This window comes from Geotrypetes seraphini, chromosome 2, assembly GCF_902459505.1.
Source record: "Geotrypetes seraphini chromosome 2, aGeoSer1.1, whole genome shotgun sequence".
NCBI lineage: Eukaryota > Metazoa > Chordata > Amphibia > Gymnophiona > Dermophiidae > Geotrypetes > Geotrypetes seraphini.
The window spans coordinates 88963404-88980251 of record NC_047085.1 but is presented as its reverse complement, the minus strand read 5'-3'; the positions used below and the strand labels follow the sequence as shown (position 1 = coordinate 88980251).

The 16848-nt window shown below is 45.0% G+C and overlaps 1 protein-coding gene across 2 annotated transcripts in view; it reads left to right on the top strand.

Annotated features, from left to right (window-relative positions):
* Positions 1-16848, top strand: part of MRPL53 (mitochondrial ribosomal protein L53) — a 65724-nt gene extending 48876 nt beyond the window's left edge. For both annotated transcript variants that reach the window (XM_033929534.1, XM_033929533.1), the window contains exon 3: positions 16337-16848. In XM_033929534.1, coding sequence (XP_033785425.1) covers positions 16337-16455 — 119 coding nt within the window. In that variant the 3' untranslated portion in view covers positions 16456-16848. The remainder of the gene's footprint in view (positions 1-16336) is intronic.

Genomic DNA, 16848 nt, shown 5'->3' with positions numbered 1-16848 from the left:
ACTTAGGGCTCCTTTTACGAAGGTGCGCTAGGGTATTTAGCACACGCACAAAATTACCGCGCACCAAAGTGCATGGTAGCCGAAAATCTACTACCTCCTAAAAAGGAGGCGGTAGTGGCTAACGCACTCGGGAATTTAACGTGCGCTATTGTGTGCGTTAAGTCCCTAGCACACCTTTGTAAAAGGAGTCCTTAATCTGTCCAATCTCAAATGATTTGCATTGTTTATTTTATGCTTAACTGTTGTGAACCGCCTAGAACTCATGGGTATGGCGGTATATAAAAATAAATTATTATTATTATTTACTTAGCTCAAAATAGTGGTCTGGTCTCCAAAAGCTGGTAAACACTTCCACTGCTGCCTCCTCATCCACAAATCCATGATTGCAGGCACCAAATCATCCCTATGGGAGTACCCCGTTTCACATTCCGCGTCGTCAGGGGGTTACACAAAACAAGCACATCTTCAAGGCTGCCTCCACTGGACACAATGACTCAGATATCGCTTCCATTCTATGACGTGGTTTAAACCAATAGGTGCAGCAGAACGCAATGTGAAAATCCAACGCTGCTCCCTTTGGCGTAGCTGACAGCGGATATCCCCATGCTGAGCTGTCAACTGTAACTGCTCAAGCACCCAACAACGGAATGAAACAAAACTGTGCTGGTGTTGAGTACAGTGCAACTGGTACGATGTTTTTCCCACATAGAAAAGACCACGGGGCAAACGAGCAAGTAAATCACATTCAAAGAGGAACACGAAGTATCTGCCCTTAAATAGAAGGTGCTATTGATGCTATCAACTCGAAAACAGGTCCCTTCTATCATCATTGGGCAGTCCACACAATGACCACAACTCCGATGGTCCTGAAAAGCCTCCCCCATTTCAAAAGGAGAATGAATATATGTGTCCAAAAAGATCAATATTGAGATTTATACATTCTCCCCCAAGGTTTCATAAAAGTGCTCCTATTGAGCAGTGCTCTACTGAACAGATAGGGTTTGATAGCCCCCTAAAAGTGAAGCTGGCAAGAGATACTGGTCTGTGTGACAGTTTTAGGAAAAATACATGGTTATGCTATGCATTTATTATTCTAAAATGGATGCACCCACTGCATGTAACCAACTCATAAAACATCCAGCTCGTAGGGCTCCTTTTACAAAGGTGCGTTAGGCCCTTAACATGCGGAATAGCGCGCGCTGGCTGCTACCGCCTCCTTTTAAGCAGGTGGTAATTTTTCGGCTAGAGTACGCTAATCTTGTGCTTGCGCTAAAAACGCTAGCACACCTTAGTAAAATGTATTTTAAAATAGTCTCTACGTTGGAAGACAGATCCTGTTCTAAATTAATATTAGTGGAATTTGAGACATCGCAACCTGAACCTCTCGGTTCTTATTTGTTCATTCTGCCTTCACATGCTCTGTAGTTTAACACAGCCGTTGGTATGATTGCTAAAAGTTGAATGCATTTTTCTTTTCATTTTTGGACCGTATTGTTCCAAATATATTTTTGTAGTTTTGTTTTTCCCAATGTTTCTCCACCAGGCAGCAGTTGGGAGCATTGTAAGTTTTCAAGTTTACTGGGGGGGAGGGGGTGTTTCTCTCTAATTCTTCTATTTTATTTACTGTAAACCGAGTTGAGCTTTATTTTATAAAGATGACCCAGTCTATAAATTCAAGTTTTAGTTTAATTTATATGATTATTTGGATTTTGTCTCCCTCTGCTGGTTCTACAAGAGAGTATTCTCTTACTTGTAAATTTGCTATATACAGGGTGGGCCATGGAAAAGTAGCCCACCTCCAGCGATAGTATGACAAGATGAACGAGCAAGTTACAACAGATGGTGAAAGTGGTCCCCATTCACATCAATGCACCTTTGGACACGTCGGATTATGTTGGCTGATACTGCTCGCACCTCTTCAACAGTGATGCTGTGGGTAGTGTTCGTGATGTTTTCCTTGACTTCATCTAGGGTATGTGGATTGTTGGCATACACTTTCTGTTTTAAATTTCCCCACAGATAAAAATCGCATATGGACAAGTCCGGGGAACATAGTGGCCATAACCCCTTGCTCACAGTTCACTTCTCTGTAAATAGTTCATGAACCTGTGCCAATGAGTCGCGTGACGTGTGGCATGTTGCATCATCTTGTTGGAAAAAGCAGTACATTTTTTCTTCTGGTGTTAGTTGGCCATAAAATTGTTCAAAGATGTCAAAGTAAACTGTGGTATTCACAATTAATTCAAAGAAAACTGGGCCCACTATTTGTGTTTCTGACACCATGCACCAAATGTCAATTTTCTGGTCATGAAGTGGTGTTTTGTGAGTTAAGTGGGGATTTTCAGTGGGCCAGTACCTCCATATTCTGTGAATTTACGTGACCTGATAAATGAAACCAAGCTTCGTCCATCATGAAGTACAGTGATTGGTCCAAATGTCCGTCAGCAATCTTAGCAACCATGTACAGTAATTTGCGCGTTTAGCTTTTTCGGGCTCTTTCAGTTCCTGCATGTTTGGTACGATTTGAGGTTCAGAGATTTCAGCACTCGCTGACAACGTTGTTCATGATACTGAGAGAGTCTTCGAGTTGATTTTGGGGGGCTAATTGCAATCCACTGTTTGGATAATCCACTGCTGAGGGCTATGGCCTGCTCTCAAGAGCGTGGCACTGATATTAGAGGCGGGCTACTTTTCCGTGACCCACCCTGTATTTTAACTTTGTGTTTGATTGCTTGGTTTTATCTCTTGTGTATCATGCATATTTTAATAGCCAGCAAAATAAAGAGTTGAATGAATTTTATAGTGGTGATTACCTATATGACTGTTCTGTTTCCATTGATAGTGTGAATGCTGTGCCTGTATTTGGCTGCACTAGTATTTAATGAAAGATGATTCGTTGCTGTAACTCTTTGTAAGCTTTATTTTTTGTCCTGTGCCTAAAAGGATCCTAAATTTAGTGCACAATTTATGTTCATTATAAGTTGGATTGACAGAACCTAGTTGTTAAAAACAAAACAAAAAGTTCTGGAGATCCATTTATGTAGGGGGCATTTTAAAAAGAATATTCATTTCAGAATTGAGATAACCTGCTCATAACATCTCCCCAAAAATGTTCATCTCGCAACCTTTTTCAAACAGGAAAAACTTTGGGATTTCCTGTTCAAAATACTTGAGAAGGACATTCTTGCACTGAAAACATCCAAAATGAACAGCCATTTTCCAAAATGAAATGTCCAAAATATGAACACGAAAAAAGCAGGCCCAAAAATGTCTTCTGGCATCATTTGTATAAAAATGACAATACGGATGTCCCTGCAGACCAGAAGAGCAGCCTAGTGGTCAGTGCAGGGGATTTTGAACAACAGGACTCAGGTACAAATCCCACCTTAATTCCATTATATGTTATTGTGAGACCTCAAAGGAACAGATAAAAACCTACTTTACCTAAAGGTACATACATCACTGCAATAGCTATCATAGACAAAACTTTTATATATTTTATTTATTTATTTAATTTGTTTTCTATCCCGTTGTCCCCAAAGAGCTCAGACGGGTTACAGTTTAAACATACATATATAGTTGACAGGTTACAATTTGACAAATTACAGAACAAGTTTGCAATACAAGGTTGTGTCCTAACTTGATACTAACAATATAGAGTTTCCAGGTTACAATTTGCCATTGTTATCCTTAATAGTGCATGCTTTTTTCCAATACAAGTATTCAGGTACAGTAGAAATATATATAGAAATAAGAGTTAAAGTGGAAATTACATCTGGGTTCCATTCTGGTCAGTGCAGTCTACTTTGAACTAGGCAACTCTTGCTTGCTGCTTCATTAGAAAGGGCCATAATTCTTGAAGCTGTCATAGATCCTGGTATCCACTATTACTTTCACTTCTTAGGGGAGTGGGAGGGGTCAGTAACCACTGGGAGATTAAAGTGTGTGCATGGGGGGGTCATGCCTTCATCCCTCCAGTTGTCAGAGGGCACTTTTTGTACTCTGAACATGATTGAACCAGATACGTATAGATAAAGTTCTGTTTTTGCCTTGAATGTTTCATCTCGTTCATTATTGTGAAAAATATCCTAATTTTGGGCCGTCTCACCCGAAATAGACCTCCAACTTGCCTCCTTGCTATTTGGTTGAACTGCAGTGTTAAACATCCATATTCTGCCTTTTGAAAATCACAATTTGGACGTTTTCAGCAAATGGATGGCTTTTTTGGCCATTTAGAGACGTCCATCCACTTCAAAAATAAGTGCCTTACTATTTTTAGTAATTTACATACCAGTTGGCTTAACTTCTTTTTGTCTTTGTTGTAATTGTCTCTCTTCCAATCTAATTGTGGTATATTATGCTGACACGTAGAGATGTATGCTTATTTCTTTAAAAATAGCATGGGAGGTATTGCCACTAGAGGGAAAAAGAAGTTCAAGGAATTTAAAAAAGAGAAACAGTTTTGTCTGTCATTAAATCTGCTTTATTTCAGATGCGGTTTTTGAGTAGATTAAAACCAATGCTGTCCCCATAATGATTTTCATCTTGTATTTCAGAGTGTTGTGTTGCAAAGGTTGGATTATCCCAGGACAAGCAGGCAGCATATTCTTAACGTATGGGTGACGTCACCGACGGAGCCCCGGTACGGACCTTTTTAACTAGAAAGTTCTAGTTGGCCGCACCGCGCATGCGCTGGTGCCTTCCCGCCCGACGGAGGAGTGCGTGGTCTCCAGTTTCTTCGTTTCCGCGGAGCGAAGAAGACGCATGTGCTTTCAACGGCCGTTGAAAACTCTATTTTGCCTTCCCGCTCGCGATTTTTTGATCCTTTTTGTTCTATATTTTGTCTTTTGACTTTACTTTCCTTTTCAAAAAAAAAAAAAAAAAAACTCGTGTCTTTTCTTTGCTTTTTTGCAGCCGGCCCCGGCGGGGCCTGTTGTAATCATACAAGCCTCCGGGTTTGATTTCGCGGAGGCCGTGTTTCCCTTCATGCCCCCGCAACCGGGCTTCAAGAAGTGCCAGCGGTGTGCACGCCCGATCTCTCTGACTGACCCACACAACTGGTGCCTTCAGTGTTTGGGTCCAGAGCATCGGGCTGACACCTGCACCCGCTGTGCAACTCTCAAGAAACGCACACTTAAGAACCGGCAAATACAGCAAAATATTCTTTTCGGTGCCGGTTCTACCATGGAGCAGGCCCCGACGTCGACGGCACCGCCTAAATCGGCACCGGCCACATCGACACCGCCTGATCCTCCTTCGGGGTCGATAGCGCCAGGTAAGCCGGCTAAGAAGCCTTCCACTTCCCTTGAGCGACCTCCTGTTACAGCGGTGACACCGGTTCTTCCGACGTCCCGCCGATCCCGTAAACGCTCCGCTCCGATCACGGTGAGTGCCTCGTCATCGGCCTCCTCATCGCCGGAGCGTCGAGCAGCACCTATGGTACCGAAGAAATCTAAAGCGGTACCGGTGCCCCCATTGGAGGACCGGATCTCGGCCATCCTCCAGGACAAACTTCAGGAGCAGCTACAGAAGCAACTCCAACAGCTCCTTCCAACCATACTGGCACCGCTCCTTCCGGTACCAGTCCAGACCGAGCCTGGTACCGCCCCACCGGTATCCACCCCTTCGGTACCGCTGAACACATCCATGCCGGTCTTATCTGCTCAGCCTGTACTTCAGACTTGCTCGGCAGAGGACCCGACCCAGGCCCCAGATCGACGCCGGTCATCTCGGGACCGGGATGGGCACCATTCCTCCAGGGACAGGGATCGACGCCGGTCTTCATCCCCCGGCACCGTATCCATGCGATCTGGCAAGTCCCTTTCTAAAACACGCCATACTGAACCGGCTGTCAGGGACCCAGACCTGTGGGAGCAATCCCCACTCGGTACCGAAGAGGATGCCTCTTCTACCGATGAGGAACCCTCTATGGCTGAAACCACTTCCAAGCCCGAGCAATCCTCATTCACGAAATTCCTTCGGGAGATGTCTGCGGCTCTCTCCATCCCACTTGAGTCCGACTCCAAGAAGTCCCAGGCATTTTTAGAAGCCTTGGACTTCGACCAACCTCCCAAGGAATTTCTTAAACTCCCCGTACATGATATCCTACGGGAAACATTTTATAAAAATTTGGAAACCCCACTGACTGTCCCAGGTGCCCCTAAAAAACTGGACAGTTTATACCGGGTCATCCCGATCCCGGGATTTGATAAAACCCAATTGCCCCATGAGAGCCTCCTCGTAGAGTCCACTCTAAAGAAATCTCAGGGATCTAGTGTGTATGCCTCCACCCCTCCTGGCAGAGAGGGAAAAACTATGGACAAATTTGGAAAGCGCCTGTACCAGAATGCCATGCTGGCTAACAGAGCCAACAATTACTCGTTTCATTTTTCATTTTATATGAAACACCTGGTCCAACAACTTTCTGCTTTGGAAAAGTATGTACCCGAGCGTAAAATCCCACTTTTCCAACAGCAGATTTCCAGCCTCCTTCAGCTCAGAAAATTTATGGTGCGCTCGATTTACGACTCCTTCGAGCTTACTTCACGAGCCTCTGCACTAGCTGTAGCCATGCGACGCCTAGCCTGGTTGAGGGTGTCTGACCTTGATGTGAACCACCAGGACCGTCTCGCCAACGCGCCCTGCCTTGGTGATGAACTTTTTGGGGAATCTCTTGATACCACAACACAAAAACTTTCGGCTCATGAGACCAGATGGGACACCCTCATTAAGCCGAAGAAGAAGACTCCACCGGCACGACCATACAGGCCTCAGTCCTCTTATCAACGTCGATTCTCTGCCAGGCCGCTGAATCCTCCTCAGCAACAATCCCGCCGGCCTCGCCACCAACAACAGCAACACACTCAGGCTCGTTCTCAGTCCCACCAGGCGACCAAGCCTCTCCCTTCGACTAAAAACCCTCAGCCCTTTTGACTCCTTTCTCCAGGGCATAGCCAGTCTCCAACCTTCCATGCCTCTTCCTCAGCCTATCGGAGGCCGCCTCACCATCTTCCTCCACCGCTGGGAGGCCATCACGTCAGACCTGTGGGTTCTCAACATCATCCGTCACGGATACTCACTAAGGTTCCAAACTCTACCCATAGATCATCCTCCCGTAGAGTCTGCTTCTCACTCCTCCCAAATTCCTCTCCTCCTTCGGGAGGTCCAATCCCTTCTCCTCCTCAATGCCATCGAAGAAGTTCCGCAAGACCAGAGGGGTCAAGGTTTTTACTCCCGCTACTTCCTGGTACCCAAGAAAACGGGAGATCTTCGTCCTATCCTCGACCTCAGGAACCTCAACAAGTGTTTGGTCAAGGAGAAGTTCAGAATGCTCTCCCTTGCCACACTTTATCCTCTTCTCTCTCAACACGACTGGCTATGTTCCCTGGACCTCAAGGAGGCCTACACCCACATTCCAATCCATCAGGCTTCACGTCGCTACCTCCGATTCCAGGTTCAGAATCACCACTATCAATACAAGGTGCTGCCCTTTGGTCTCGCATCATCGCCCAGGGTGTTCACCAAATGCCTGATTGTGGTAGCGGCCTTTCTCAGGTCCCACAACCTACAAGTGTTCCCCTACTTGGACGATTGGTTGGTGAAAGCAACAACCGCTCCACTTGTGCTGCAATCCACTCACCACACCATCTCTTTCCTCCATCTCCTGGGGTTCGAGATCAATTATCCCAAGTCGCATCTGCTTCCCACGCAGCGCCTTCAGTTCATCGGAGCTCTTCTCGATACCAACTCCATGAGAGCGTTCCTTCCTGCCGACCGGCACCGGACACTGCTTCACCTCTGTCGACAGGTACTCCTCCAACCATCCATCCCTGCTCGCAAGATGATGATTCTTCTGGGTCACATGGCCTCGACAGTCCATGTGGTTCCTCTGGCGCGACTCCATCTGAGAATACCACAATGGACCCTCGCCAACCAATGGTCACAGACCAGGGATCCTCTTTTTCATCCCATCTCTGTAACATCGTCTCTTCAGCAATCTCTTCAATGGTGGTTGAACTCCTCAAATCTTTCCAGGGGCCTCCTTCTTCATCCGCCCCCTCATTCCATGATCATCACCACAGATGCCTCCCCCTATGCATGGGGAGCTCACATGGGGGATCTACGCACCCAGGGACTCTGGACCCCTCAGGAGCGTCAACATCACATCAATTTCCTGGAACTCAGAGCCATGTTTTATGCTCTCAAGGCCTTCCAGCACCTTCTCTATCCTCAAGTTCTTCTCCTATGCACGGACAACCAAGTCGCCATGTACTACATCAACAAGCAAGGAGGCACCGGATCTCGTCTCCTTTGTCAGGAGGCCCTCCGAATTTGGACCTGGGCCACAGCCCACAATCTGTATCTCAAAGCCGTCTATATCCAGGGCGAACAGAACTCCCTGGCCGACCGGCTCAGCCGCATCCTTCAACCTCACGAGTGGACCCTGGATCCTCCCACTCTCCACTCCATCTTTGCTCGATGGGGCACTCCACAGGTGGACCTCTTTGCAGCTCCTCACAACCATCAGCTGCCCCAGTTCTGCTCCAGACTCTTCTCTCCACATCGTCTGGCCCCGGATGCTTTCCTACTCGACTGGACGGATCGGTTCCTCTATGCCTTCCCTCCACTTCCTCTGATGTTGCGGACCCTGTTCAAGCTCCGCAAGGACAGGGCCACCATGATTCTCATCGCTCCTCGGTGGCCCAGACAACACTGGTTCTCCCTCCTGCTTCAACTCAGCGCCAGGGAGCCCATTCCTCTTCCTGTATTTCCTTCTCTGCTTACGCAGCAACATCAGTCTCTGCTACATCCCAATCTGTCTTCCCTCCACCTGACAGCTTGGTTTCTCTCGGGCTGACCTCTCCAGCAAACCTGTCTCAGCCGGTCCGTCGCATTTTGGATGCCTCCAGGAAACCCTCCACACTCCAATGTTACCATCAGAAGTGGACCCGGTTCTCCGCTTGGTGTCTCCTTCATCATCACAATCCCACCTCCCTGGCGGTGGAAACTGTACTGGACTATTTGCTCTCTCTCTCCGACGCTGGCCTCAAGTCGACCTCAATCAGAGTGCACCTCTGTGCCATCACTGCGTTTCATGAGCCTATTCTTGGAAAACCCCTCACGGCTCATCCTCTGGTTTCCCGGTTCATGAGAGGCCTCTTCAATATCAAACCACCTCTTCAGCCTCCCCCCGTCGTCTGGGACCTCAATGTGGTTTTGTCAGCCCTCATGAAACCTCCTTTTGAGCCTCTTGCTACTACCTCGCTCAAACTTCTCACATGGAAGGTGCTTTTCCTCATTGCCATCACCTCTGCCAGGAGGGTTAGTGAGCTACATGCACTGGTCGCCGATCCACCGTTCACTGTTTTTCACCATGACAAGGTGGTTCTGCGTACCCATCCTAAATTCCTTCCTAAGGTGGTTTCAGCCTTTCACCTCAACCAGTCCATCGTACTGCCTGTCTTCTTCCCTAAACCCCATTCTCATCCTGGGGAACAGGCTCTTCACACGCTGGATTGTAAGCGTGCCCTGGCGTACTACCTTGACCGTACCAGGGCTCACCGCTCCTCTCCTCAACTCTTTCTGACCTTCGATCCTAACCGTCTGGGTCACCCTGTATCTAAACGGACGCTGTCCAATTGGCTTGCTGCCTGTATTGCGTTCTGTTATGCTCGAGCTGGCCTGTCGCTGGAAGGAGCTGTCACGGCCCACAGGGTCCGAGCTATGGCTGCTTCTGTGGCTTTCCTCCGCTCTACGCCTATTGAGGAAATCTGCAAGGCGGCCACTTGGTCTTCAGTTCACACATTCACTACTCACTACTGCCTGGATGCCTTCTCCAGGCGGGATGGACACTTCGGCCAATCTGTGTTACAAAATTTATTTTCCTAATGGCCAACCATCCCCCCTCCCTCTCTGTTAGCTTGGAGGTCACCCATACGTTAAGAATATGCTGCCTGCTTGTCCTGGGATAAAGCACAGTTACTTACCGTAACAGGTGTTATCCAGGGACAGCAGGCAGATATTCTTACGACCCACCCACCTCCCCGGGTTGGCTTCTTAGCTGGCTTATCTTAACTGGAGACCACGCACTCCTCCGTCGGGCGGGAAGGCACCAGCGCATGCGCGGTGCGGCCAACTAGAACTTTCTAGTTAAAAAGGTCCGTACCGGGGCTCCGTCGGTGACGTCACCCATACGTTAAGAATATCTGCCTGCTGTCCCTGGATAACACCTGTTACGGTAAGTAACTGTGCTTTATTGTAATGCACTGTATCCCCCCTCCCCCCTTTTTACAAAACCGTCATAGCAGATTTTAGCGCAGGCCGGTGCACTGAATGATCTGCGCTGCTCCCGACACTCATAGAGTTCCTGTAAGTGTCAGGAGCAGCGCAGAGCATTCAGTGTGCCGACCTGCGCTACAAACTGCTATCCTGGTTTTGTAAAAGGGGGAGGGGTGTATTTGGGTATGTCATTATCCAAATGTAGATCTTTACAAGTGGTTCAGAACGCTGCAGCGCGTTTAATCTTTGGTGGCAATAAATTTGAGCATGTGACACCTTTACTATGAAAATCACATTGGCTACCTTTTAAATCTTGAGAAGTGTTTAAGGTGTTGGTATTGATTTTTCTTTTTTTCAAATTTATTTATTGCAATTTTAACATAATTTCACAAGAGACATCTTGTTCAAGCAAAATAGAAAGTAACATTTCAATAAAGAAACATCTAATAGTATACTTCTATACTAAGGGTAAAAGAAACTTAATTCTTTCTTAAACCTCTAATCAGAAGGCAGGGGGGAGTACACAAAGGAGTCCTTTTATCAAGCTGTGGTAGGGGTTTAATGTGCGTTAAACCGCCTGCCGCGCTAGCCGCTAATGCCTGCATTGAGTGGGCGTTAGTTTTTTAGCTGGTCGCAGGGGTTAGCGCGTGATGAAATGTTTGACGCGCAAACCTCGCTAGCGGGGCTTGATAAAAGAACCCTAAAGTGTAAGGAGCAACTCAGGGGTCCTTTAATCAAGGTGCGGTAAGGGTTTAACGCGTGGAATACCGTGCATTAAACTGCCTGCCGCGCTAGCTGCTAATGCCTCCATTGACGAGGCGTTAGTATTTTGGCTTGCCGTGGGGGTTAGCGCGAGATGAAATGTCCGACGTGCTAACCCCCTTAGCGCACCTTGATAAAAGGAGCCCTCGGTTAAGCAAAAAATCGGGAATAGGCTTAACGGTGAAATAAAATGGCCCTACTTTCATTACGACTATCTAGATTTAATTACACTTTCCCCGATGTTATTTTCTTCATATCTAGGAATGCTCTGAGTTGTTCACGCAAAAAGAAAACATTTTTAACCCTTGAAATTTAATTAAGCATTTGCAGGGATATGTCAAAAGAAAAGTGGCTCCAAGGGTTAAAGTCTCAGGTTGCATTGCCAGAAAAAGTTTCCCCCGTTCCTGTGTGCTTCTTGTGACGTCCGGGAAAATCCTTACTTTTTTTCCATCAAATAGAATTTGAGAGTTACAAAAATACATTCTTTGAATTGCGTTTAGGTCTTGCTCAAAGACCAAAGAAACTAATGATGGTAACTCTCTCTGTTTCAGAGTATAGTAAGGATTCCAATAATTCAGTAATATTTAAGGGTTCTATCACATTTGGAGCTCCCTCAGCTGTAGAGGCGTCCAACTGCTTCTTAGTTGGTAGATAATATATATAATTCAATGGTGGTATTTGTTCGTGAGAGTATTTCATATTTCTATCAAATACTTTTTAAACATTTCGAGGGGTGTCACTTCAAATGCTTTCGGAAAATTCAATAATCTTAAATTCAACCTTCTATTATGATTTTCTAATTGCTCAATTTTTCTATTGAGAACAATTTTTTCCTTAAGGAACCCATTTGTTCTTTTAAATTCAACACTTTATCATTGACCTTGTTAATTTCTGAGGAAAATTCAATGATCTTAAATTCAACCTTCTATTATGATTGTCTAATTGCTCAATTTTTCTATTGTGAATAATTTTTTCCTTAAGGAACCCATTTGTTAGTTCTCTTCCCCCCTGGACTCAACATCCAACCCCTCTATGCCACGCCTTCCTTTATTAAACTCTTGTAAACCGTGCCGAGCTCTATAATTATGGAGAAAATGCGGTATATAAACTTAAGATTTAATTTGTAAATTCAACACTTTATCATTGACCTTGTTAATTTCTGAGAAAAATTCTTCTTTAGTACGAGTCAACGTCCACAGTACTCACAAGATTATCAATTCCTATAAAGACCTGGCTACTGCCGTATTCAGGCGCTCAAGAGCTTCCCAGATATTCTCAAGGGTAACCACGGCAGGTTTCTTCTGTCCTGTTCCAGCCATAACACCAGTTCCCAGGGATCTCTGCTCTCCTTGTTCTCTCGAGAGCTCAGCCCCTTCCATTTGGGTTTCCTCAGATATTTCCTCTGTACATGAGTCACCGACTGAGCTGCGAGTGTGGGACAGACTCCGGAGGAGAGAGAGAGAGAGACCTCTAGCCCCAAATCGCTGGAAGCTCCTTGCACCGTTCTATATTTGGGTCATTACCCAACCCCCCTCCTGGACTTGATGCAGGCCTCTGGTAGGCCATGACATGAGGGATTCATCCCGGCCGATACTAACAATTTTTTTACCTCCTTCCCCCAACATATCTCTTCTCGTATCCCTAGTGGTCCAGCGGTATATGGGGAGGAGCAAACTTTCCACGCTCCTGCCCAGTGCTCCTCCTCCTCGCCCTCCAATCTTGTGGCGCACTGACACACAGGAGCCAGCTTCTCAAGCTCCCGCCTGGCCCTGTTCCAATCACTGAATGGCTGCCACCAGTTGTCATGGGACTCACGAGAACTGGCAGCAGTCATTCAGCGAGTGGCGAGGGCTGGGTGGGAGCTAGAGAAGCTGGCTCCTGCGTGCTGGTGCGCAGCTGGCTGTGAGATCAGAGGGCGAGAAGGAGGGGCGTAGCGCAGGGCAGGAGCACGGAAAGTTTACTCCTGCCCATACACCGCTGGACCATCAGGGATGCGAGAAGAGGTACGTGGGGTTAAAAAAATTATTAGTATTAGCTGAGACGGGAGGGATACCTCCTGTCCCAGCCTACCACTAGACCACCAGAGGCGGAAGAGGGTAAAGGGCAGGAAGGTGGGACATGGTGAAAAGCCTAGCATGGAGGGGGGACAGGGTGCAGAGCCTGGTAAGTAATGAGGGGGGCTGGGTTCAGAGCCTGACAGGGAGGGGGGCTGAGTGCAGAGCCTGGCATGGAAGGGCGTGAGGGAGGGAACACTGGGTGCAGATCCTGGCAGGGCATGGCACTTGAATATTAAGCCCTATCTTATATAATCGAGTCAACCATTTTTCCTCCCTTTTGGTGGGAAAAATAGGGGTCTCGACTTATATTTGGATCGACTTATATTCGAGTATTTATGTTATTCTCATTCAGACAAGCTTAAAGCATTATATAATATATTGTAGAGAAGCAAGTCACACATTAAAACTCAATTTATATCAAGTTTACTGCAGAGGAGACAATGCAAAGTCAGAGTTCAGAAAGCTTTAGTTGTGTGGAATAAATGAGGCATTTCTTCTCTGTGAGAAAGACTTATCCCCCCTTTTACAAACCAGCAAAAATGGTTTTTAGCACAAGCCGGCATGCTGAATGCTCTTTGCTGCTCCCAACACTCATAGGAACTCTATGAGTATTGGGAGCAGTGCAGAGCATTCAGTGTGCCAGCCGACGTTAAAAAAACCTTTTGCGGTTTTGTAAAAGGGGGGGAGGGGTTAATCTTTTTTTTTTCCTGCATATTTTTCTTTCCTTTTACTCTATTTTCTACTGCCACATTTTGTTCTTAGTGACATGAAGCTGAGTCCTTTTAGTTATACTGGACTCAGTAATTCCTTAGTTTTATTTTTTAGGTTTTATATCAACCAATAGAAAATCTGAAATTGGTAATAATGTACATGAAGTTAGAAGACCATTAAGATCCCTTTAGATGAAAAGGACACTGGTGAAAGGATGCATTTGTGAGTTGTAAAATGATGCGTTGTAACAAGGGATTGACTTACAGCCAGTAGATAGATTAAAAATAAACTAGAATTTTGTTTTCATGGTTGAATGTAGATGGAATTGAAGTTCCACTTTTATATGAAGCTATTTTCTATTCAGAAAACCAGTGAACAATGGTGTAGAACACAGTTGAGAGAAATGATTCAGAAAGAGTATGTATATCTACTTGGAGCAAACAATATATATTTCAAAATGAAGAAAACTTATAGGACTTCTTTTATAAAGCTGCGATAACGATTCCTGGGTGGCAAATGCGATGCAGCCCATTCAATTCCTATGGGCTGCGTCACATTTGCCACACCAGGCCTTGCTAGCGGCTTTGTAAAAGGGGCCTATACAGAGCAAAATTCTTTTTTTTTTTTTTTTTTAGGGGGGGGGAAGTATGATTTATAGATTCCTACAAATGGAATATCTGAAATTGAATATTGATAAATAGTAGTAGTAGTTATGGATAAACCTCTTGGGTTTTGAACCTTCAATCTAAAATTGTGTGTTTTGACTAAATTTATTTCAAATAAAAGTAAATATGGAAAATAGAAAAGTTTTGTTCACAAATACAAAAGGTCAAGATAGGAAAACAGTCAAATACAGTACTAGAGTTTTATTTATATTTAGTTCACATCTGTTCACTAATAGCTTTAAACAAGCCACAATCAGGTGCAGTAGGTATTTCCTTGTTCCCTGTCATGTCTACACCCCCTTTGGAGTTGCGTGCTATGAAATTTAGATGTTACAACCTTAGGGGTAGAATAGACTGTAAACCTCCCCACAATGTCTTCTATACCACAACTGTTTATATAACAAAGTCTTCAGGCCCTCAGAGGTGCCACCAGATGCTCAATAATACTTCATAGCAAGTGGCTTTATGCCCCCTGTCGTCATCGGGTCTCTTTGGTTTTTTTTTTTAGGTTTTTTTGTGCAATGCTAAATAATCCTATGTTTATGTTTTTAATATTTTTTCAATAAATAATTATTGTTAAATAATAAATAAAGTTTTAAACAGTTGTGGTATAGAAGACATTGTGGGGAGGTTTACAGTCTATCCTACCCCTAAGGTTGTTACAGCACGCATTCTTCTATAAATATTTTTGACTTATAAGCCTATATATCAATTTAATGAAATTTAGATGTGCATGTTATAGAGCAGTGTTCTTCAACCTTTTTACACCTATGGACCGGCAGAAATAAAAGAACATATTTTGTGGACCGACATCGGTCTGCAGACCGGTGGTTGAAGAACACTAAGTTGTGGGCCTGACCCTGCCCATCTCTACCCAATCTCCACCCCAGGCCCTGCCCCCATAGACCTAATTGTAACACTATTTTTTCCATTCATTTTTCATATATACACACAATATAACCTTATTAACAACGCATCGATCGCACCGAGACCAGCAGTTGAAGAACACAGTTTTGGGCCTGATGCACATGCCGGCCCAACAAAATTTCTGTGTACCGGCACCAGTCCATGGACCGGTGGTTGAAGAACACTGTTATAGAGCATAGGACAGATAACACTAGTAAGCGCTTGATACCTCCCATAATGGTTGGCGTCTAATGACTATTTTACACATGGTTCTGGGATCCATGCCCAAATGTGGGCAATCTATACAGAATCCAAGAGTACAGAGTGAGTTGTACTCTCACATTGTAGAATGCTTCTGAGAGCGCACATAACACTTAATGTACATGAATGTTGCATTCATGTGACTATGTACTAGTATTCTATAATTTTATTGTGCAAATAACACTTATGTAGACACTGATGACAAAAGGGTGAAGTGATTTAATCAGGCTCTCAAAGAACATCTATGGGATTTGAATCCTGGGTTCTTCGTTCTCAGTCTACCCTTCCATCTTAATAAAGAAAGTCATTTTTCTGAATGTAGAATCACCAGTTGAATTAAGGTAGAATCAGACTTCCATTGGCATAGAAGATGACCTCAGTTGTGTAAGGGAAACTTGCTGGTTGCAGAGTAGTGCACACCTTATGGAAGTAGTCTTGGAGAAAAGAGAACCCACCACAGGAGGAGAAGAAGCAGTGACAGTTTAAGGATTATTAGGCTTAATATAGCACCTTGTGGAAAAGCATCAAAGAGGTTTCTAAAAGAGAAGTTCAAGGAGTTTCATTAGTATAAGTTGGATAACTGTGTTAGGGGTAGCATTGAGGATACTTTCAACTTTGTAACCAATCCTAGAGCTGTACAAAATAAGGTGTTTTGAAGTGTTTTCTTTGTGAGGCTGATTGATGTTTCTTTTGTAGATGATGGAGAGAGGCTGGTGATGAAAGGATCCCACCTGACCTCAAGAGAGATGCTGTCTTTTTTCAATTCCAGATGCATTGCCAAGACCAAGAAGCTAGAAGACAGCACCAAAAAATAGACTCCCTGCAGGGCAGAGAGATGGTCTGTTCGGTATCACCTACACTCATGTATTTTTCAAAAAATTTGCTCAGATCTGGGCATGACAGTCTGGATAAGAGAAGTATGTGCATGTATGCTGCTGTTCTACTAAGCATTCATCTTTAAATCTTTTCTGACAGGAAAGACTACAGTCAAGGGGAAGCAGGTTCTTTTCACCATTGTGGTCTGTGGTTCTAGATACAGCTTCAGAAAAGGAAGTTGGGTGCTGGCACTTAGTACAGTGGAGCCTTGGTTTACGAGCATAATTCGTTCCAGAAGCATGCTCGTAAACCAAAGTACTCGTATATCAAAGCGAGTATCCCCATAGGAACTAAGGAAAACTCGCTTGATACTTTCCCACCCACCCCAAGGC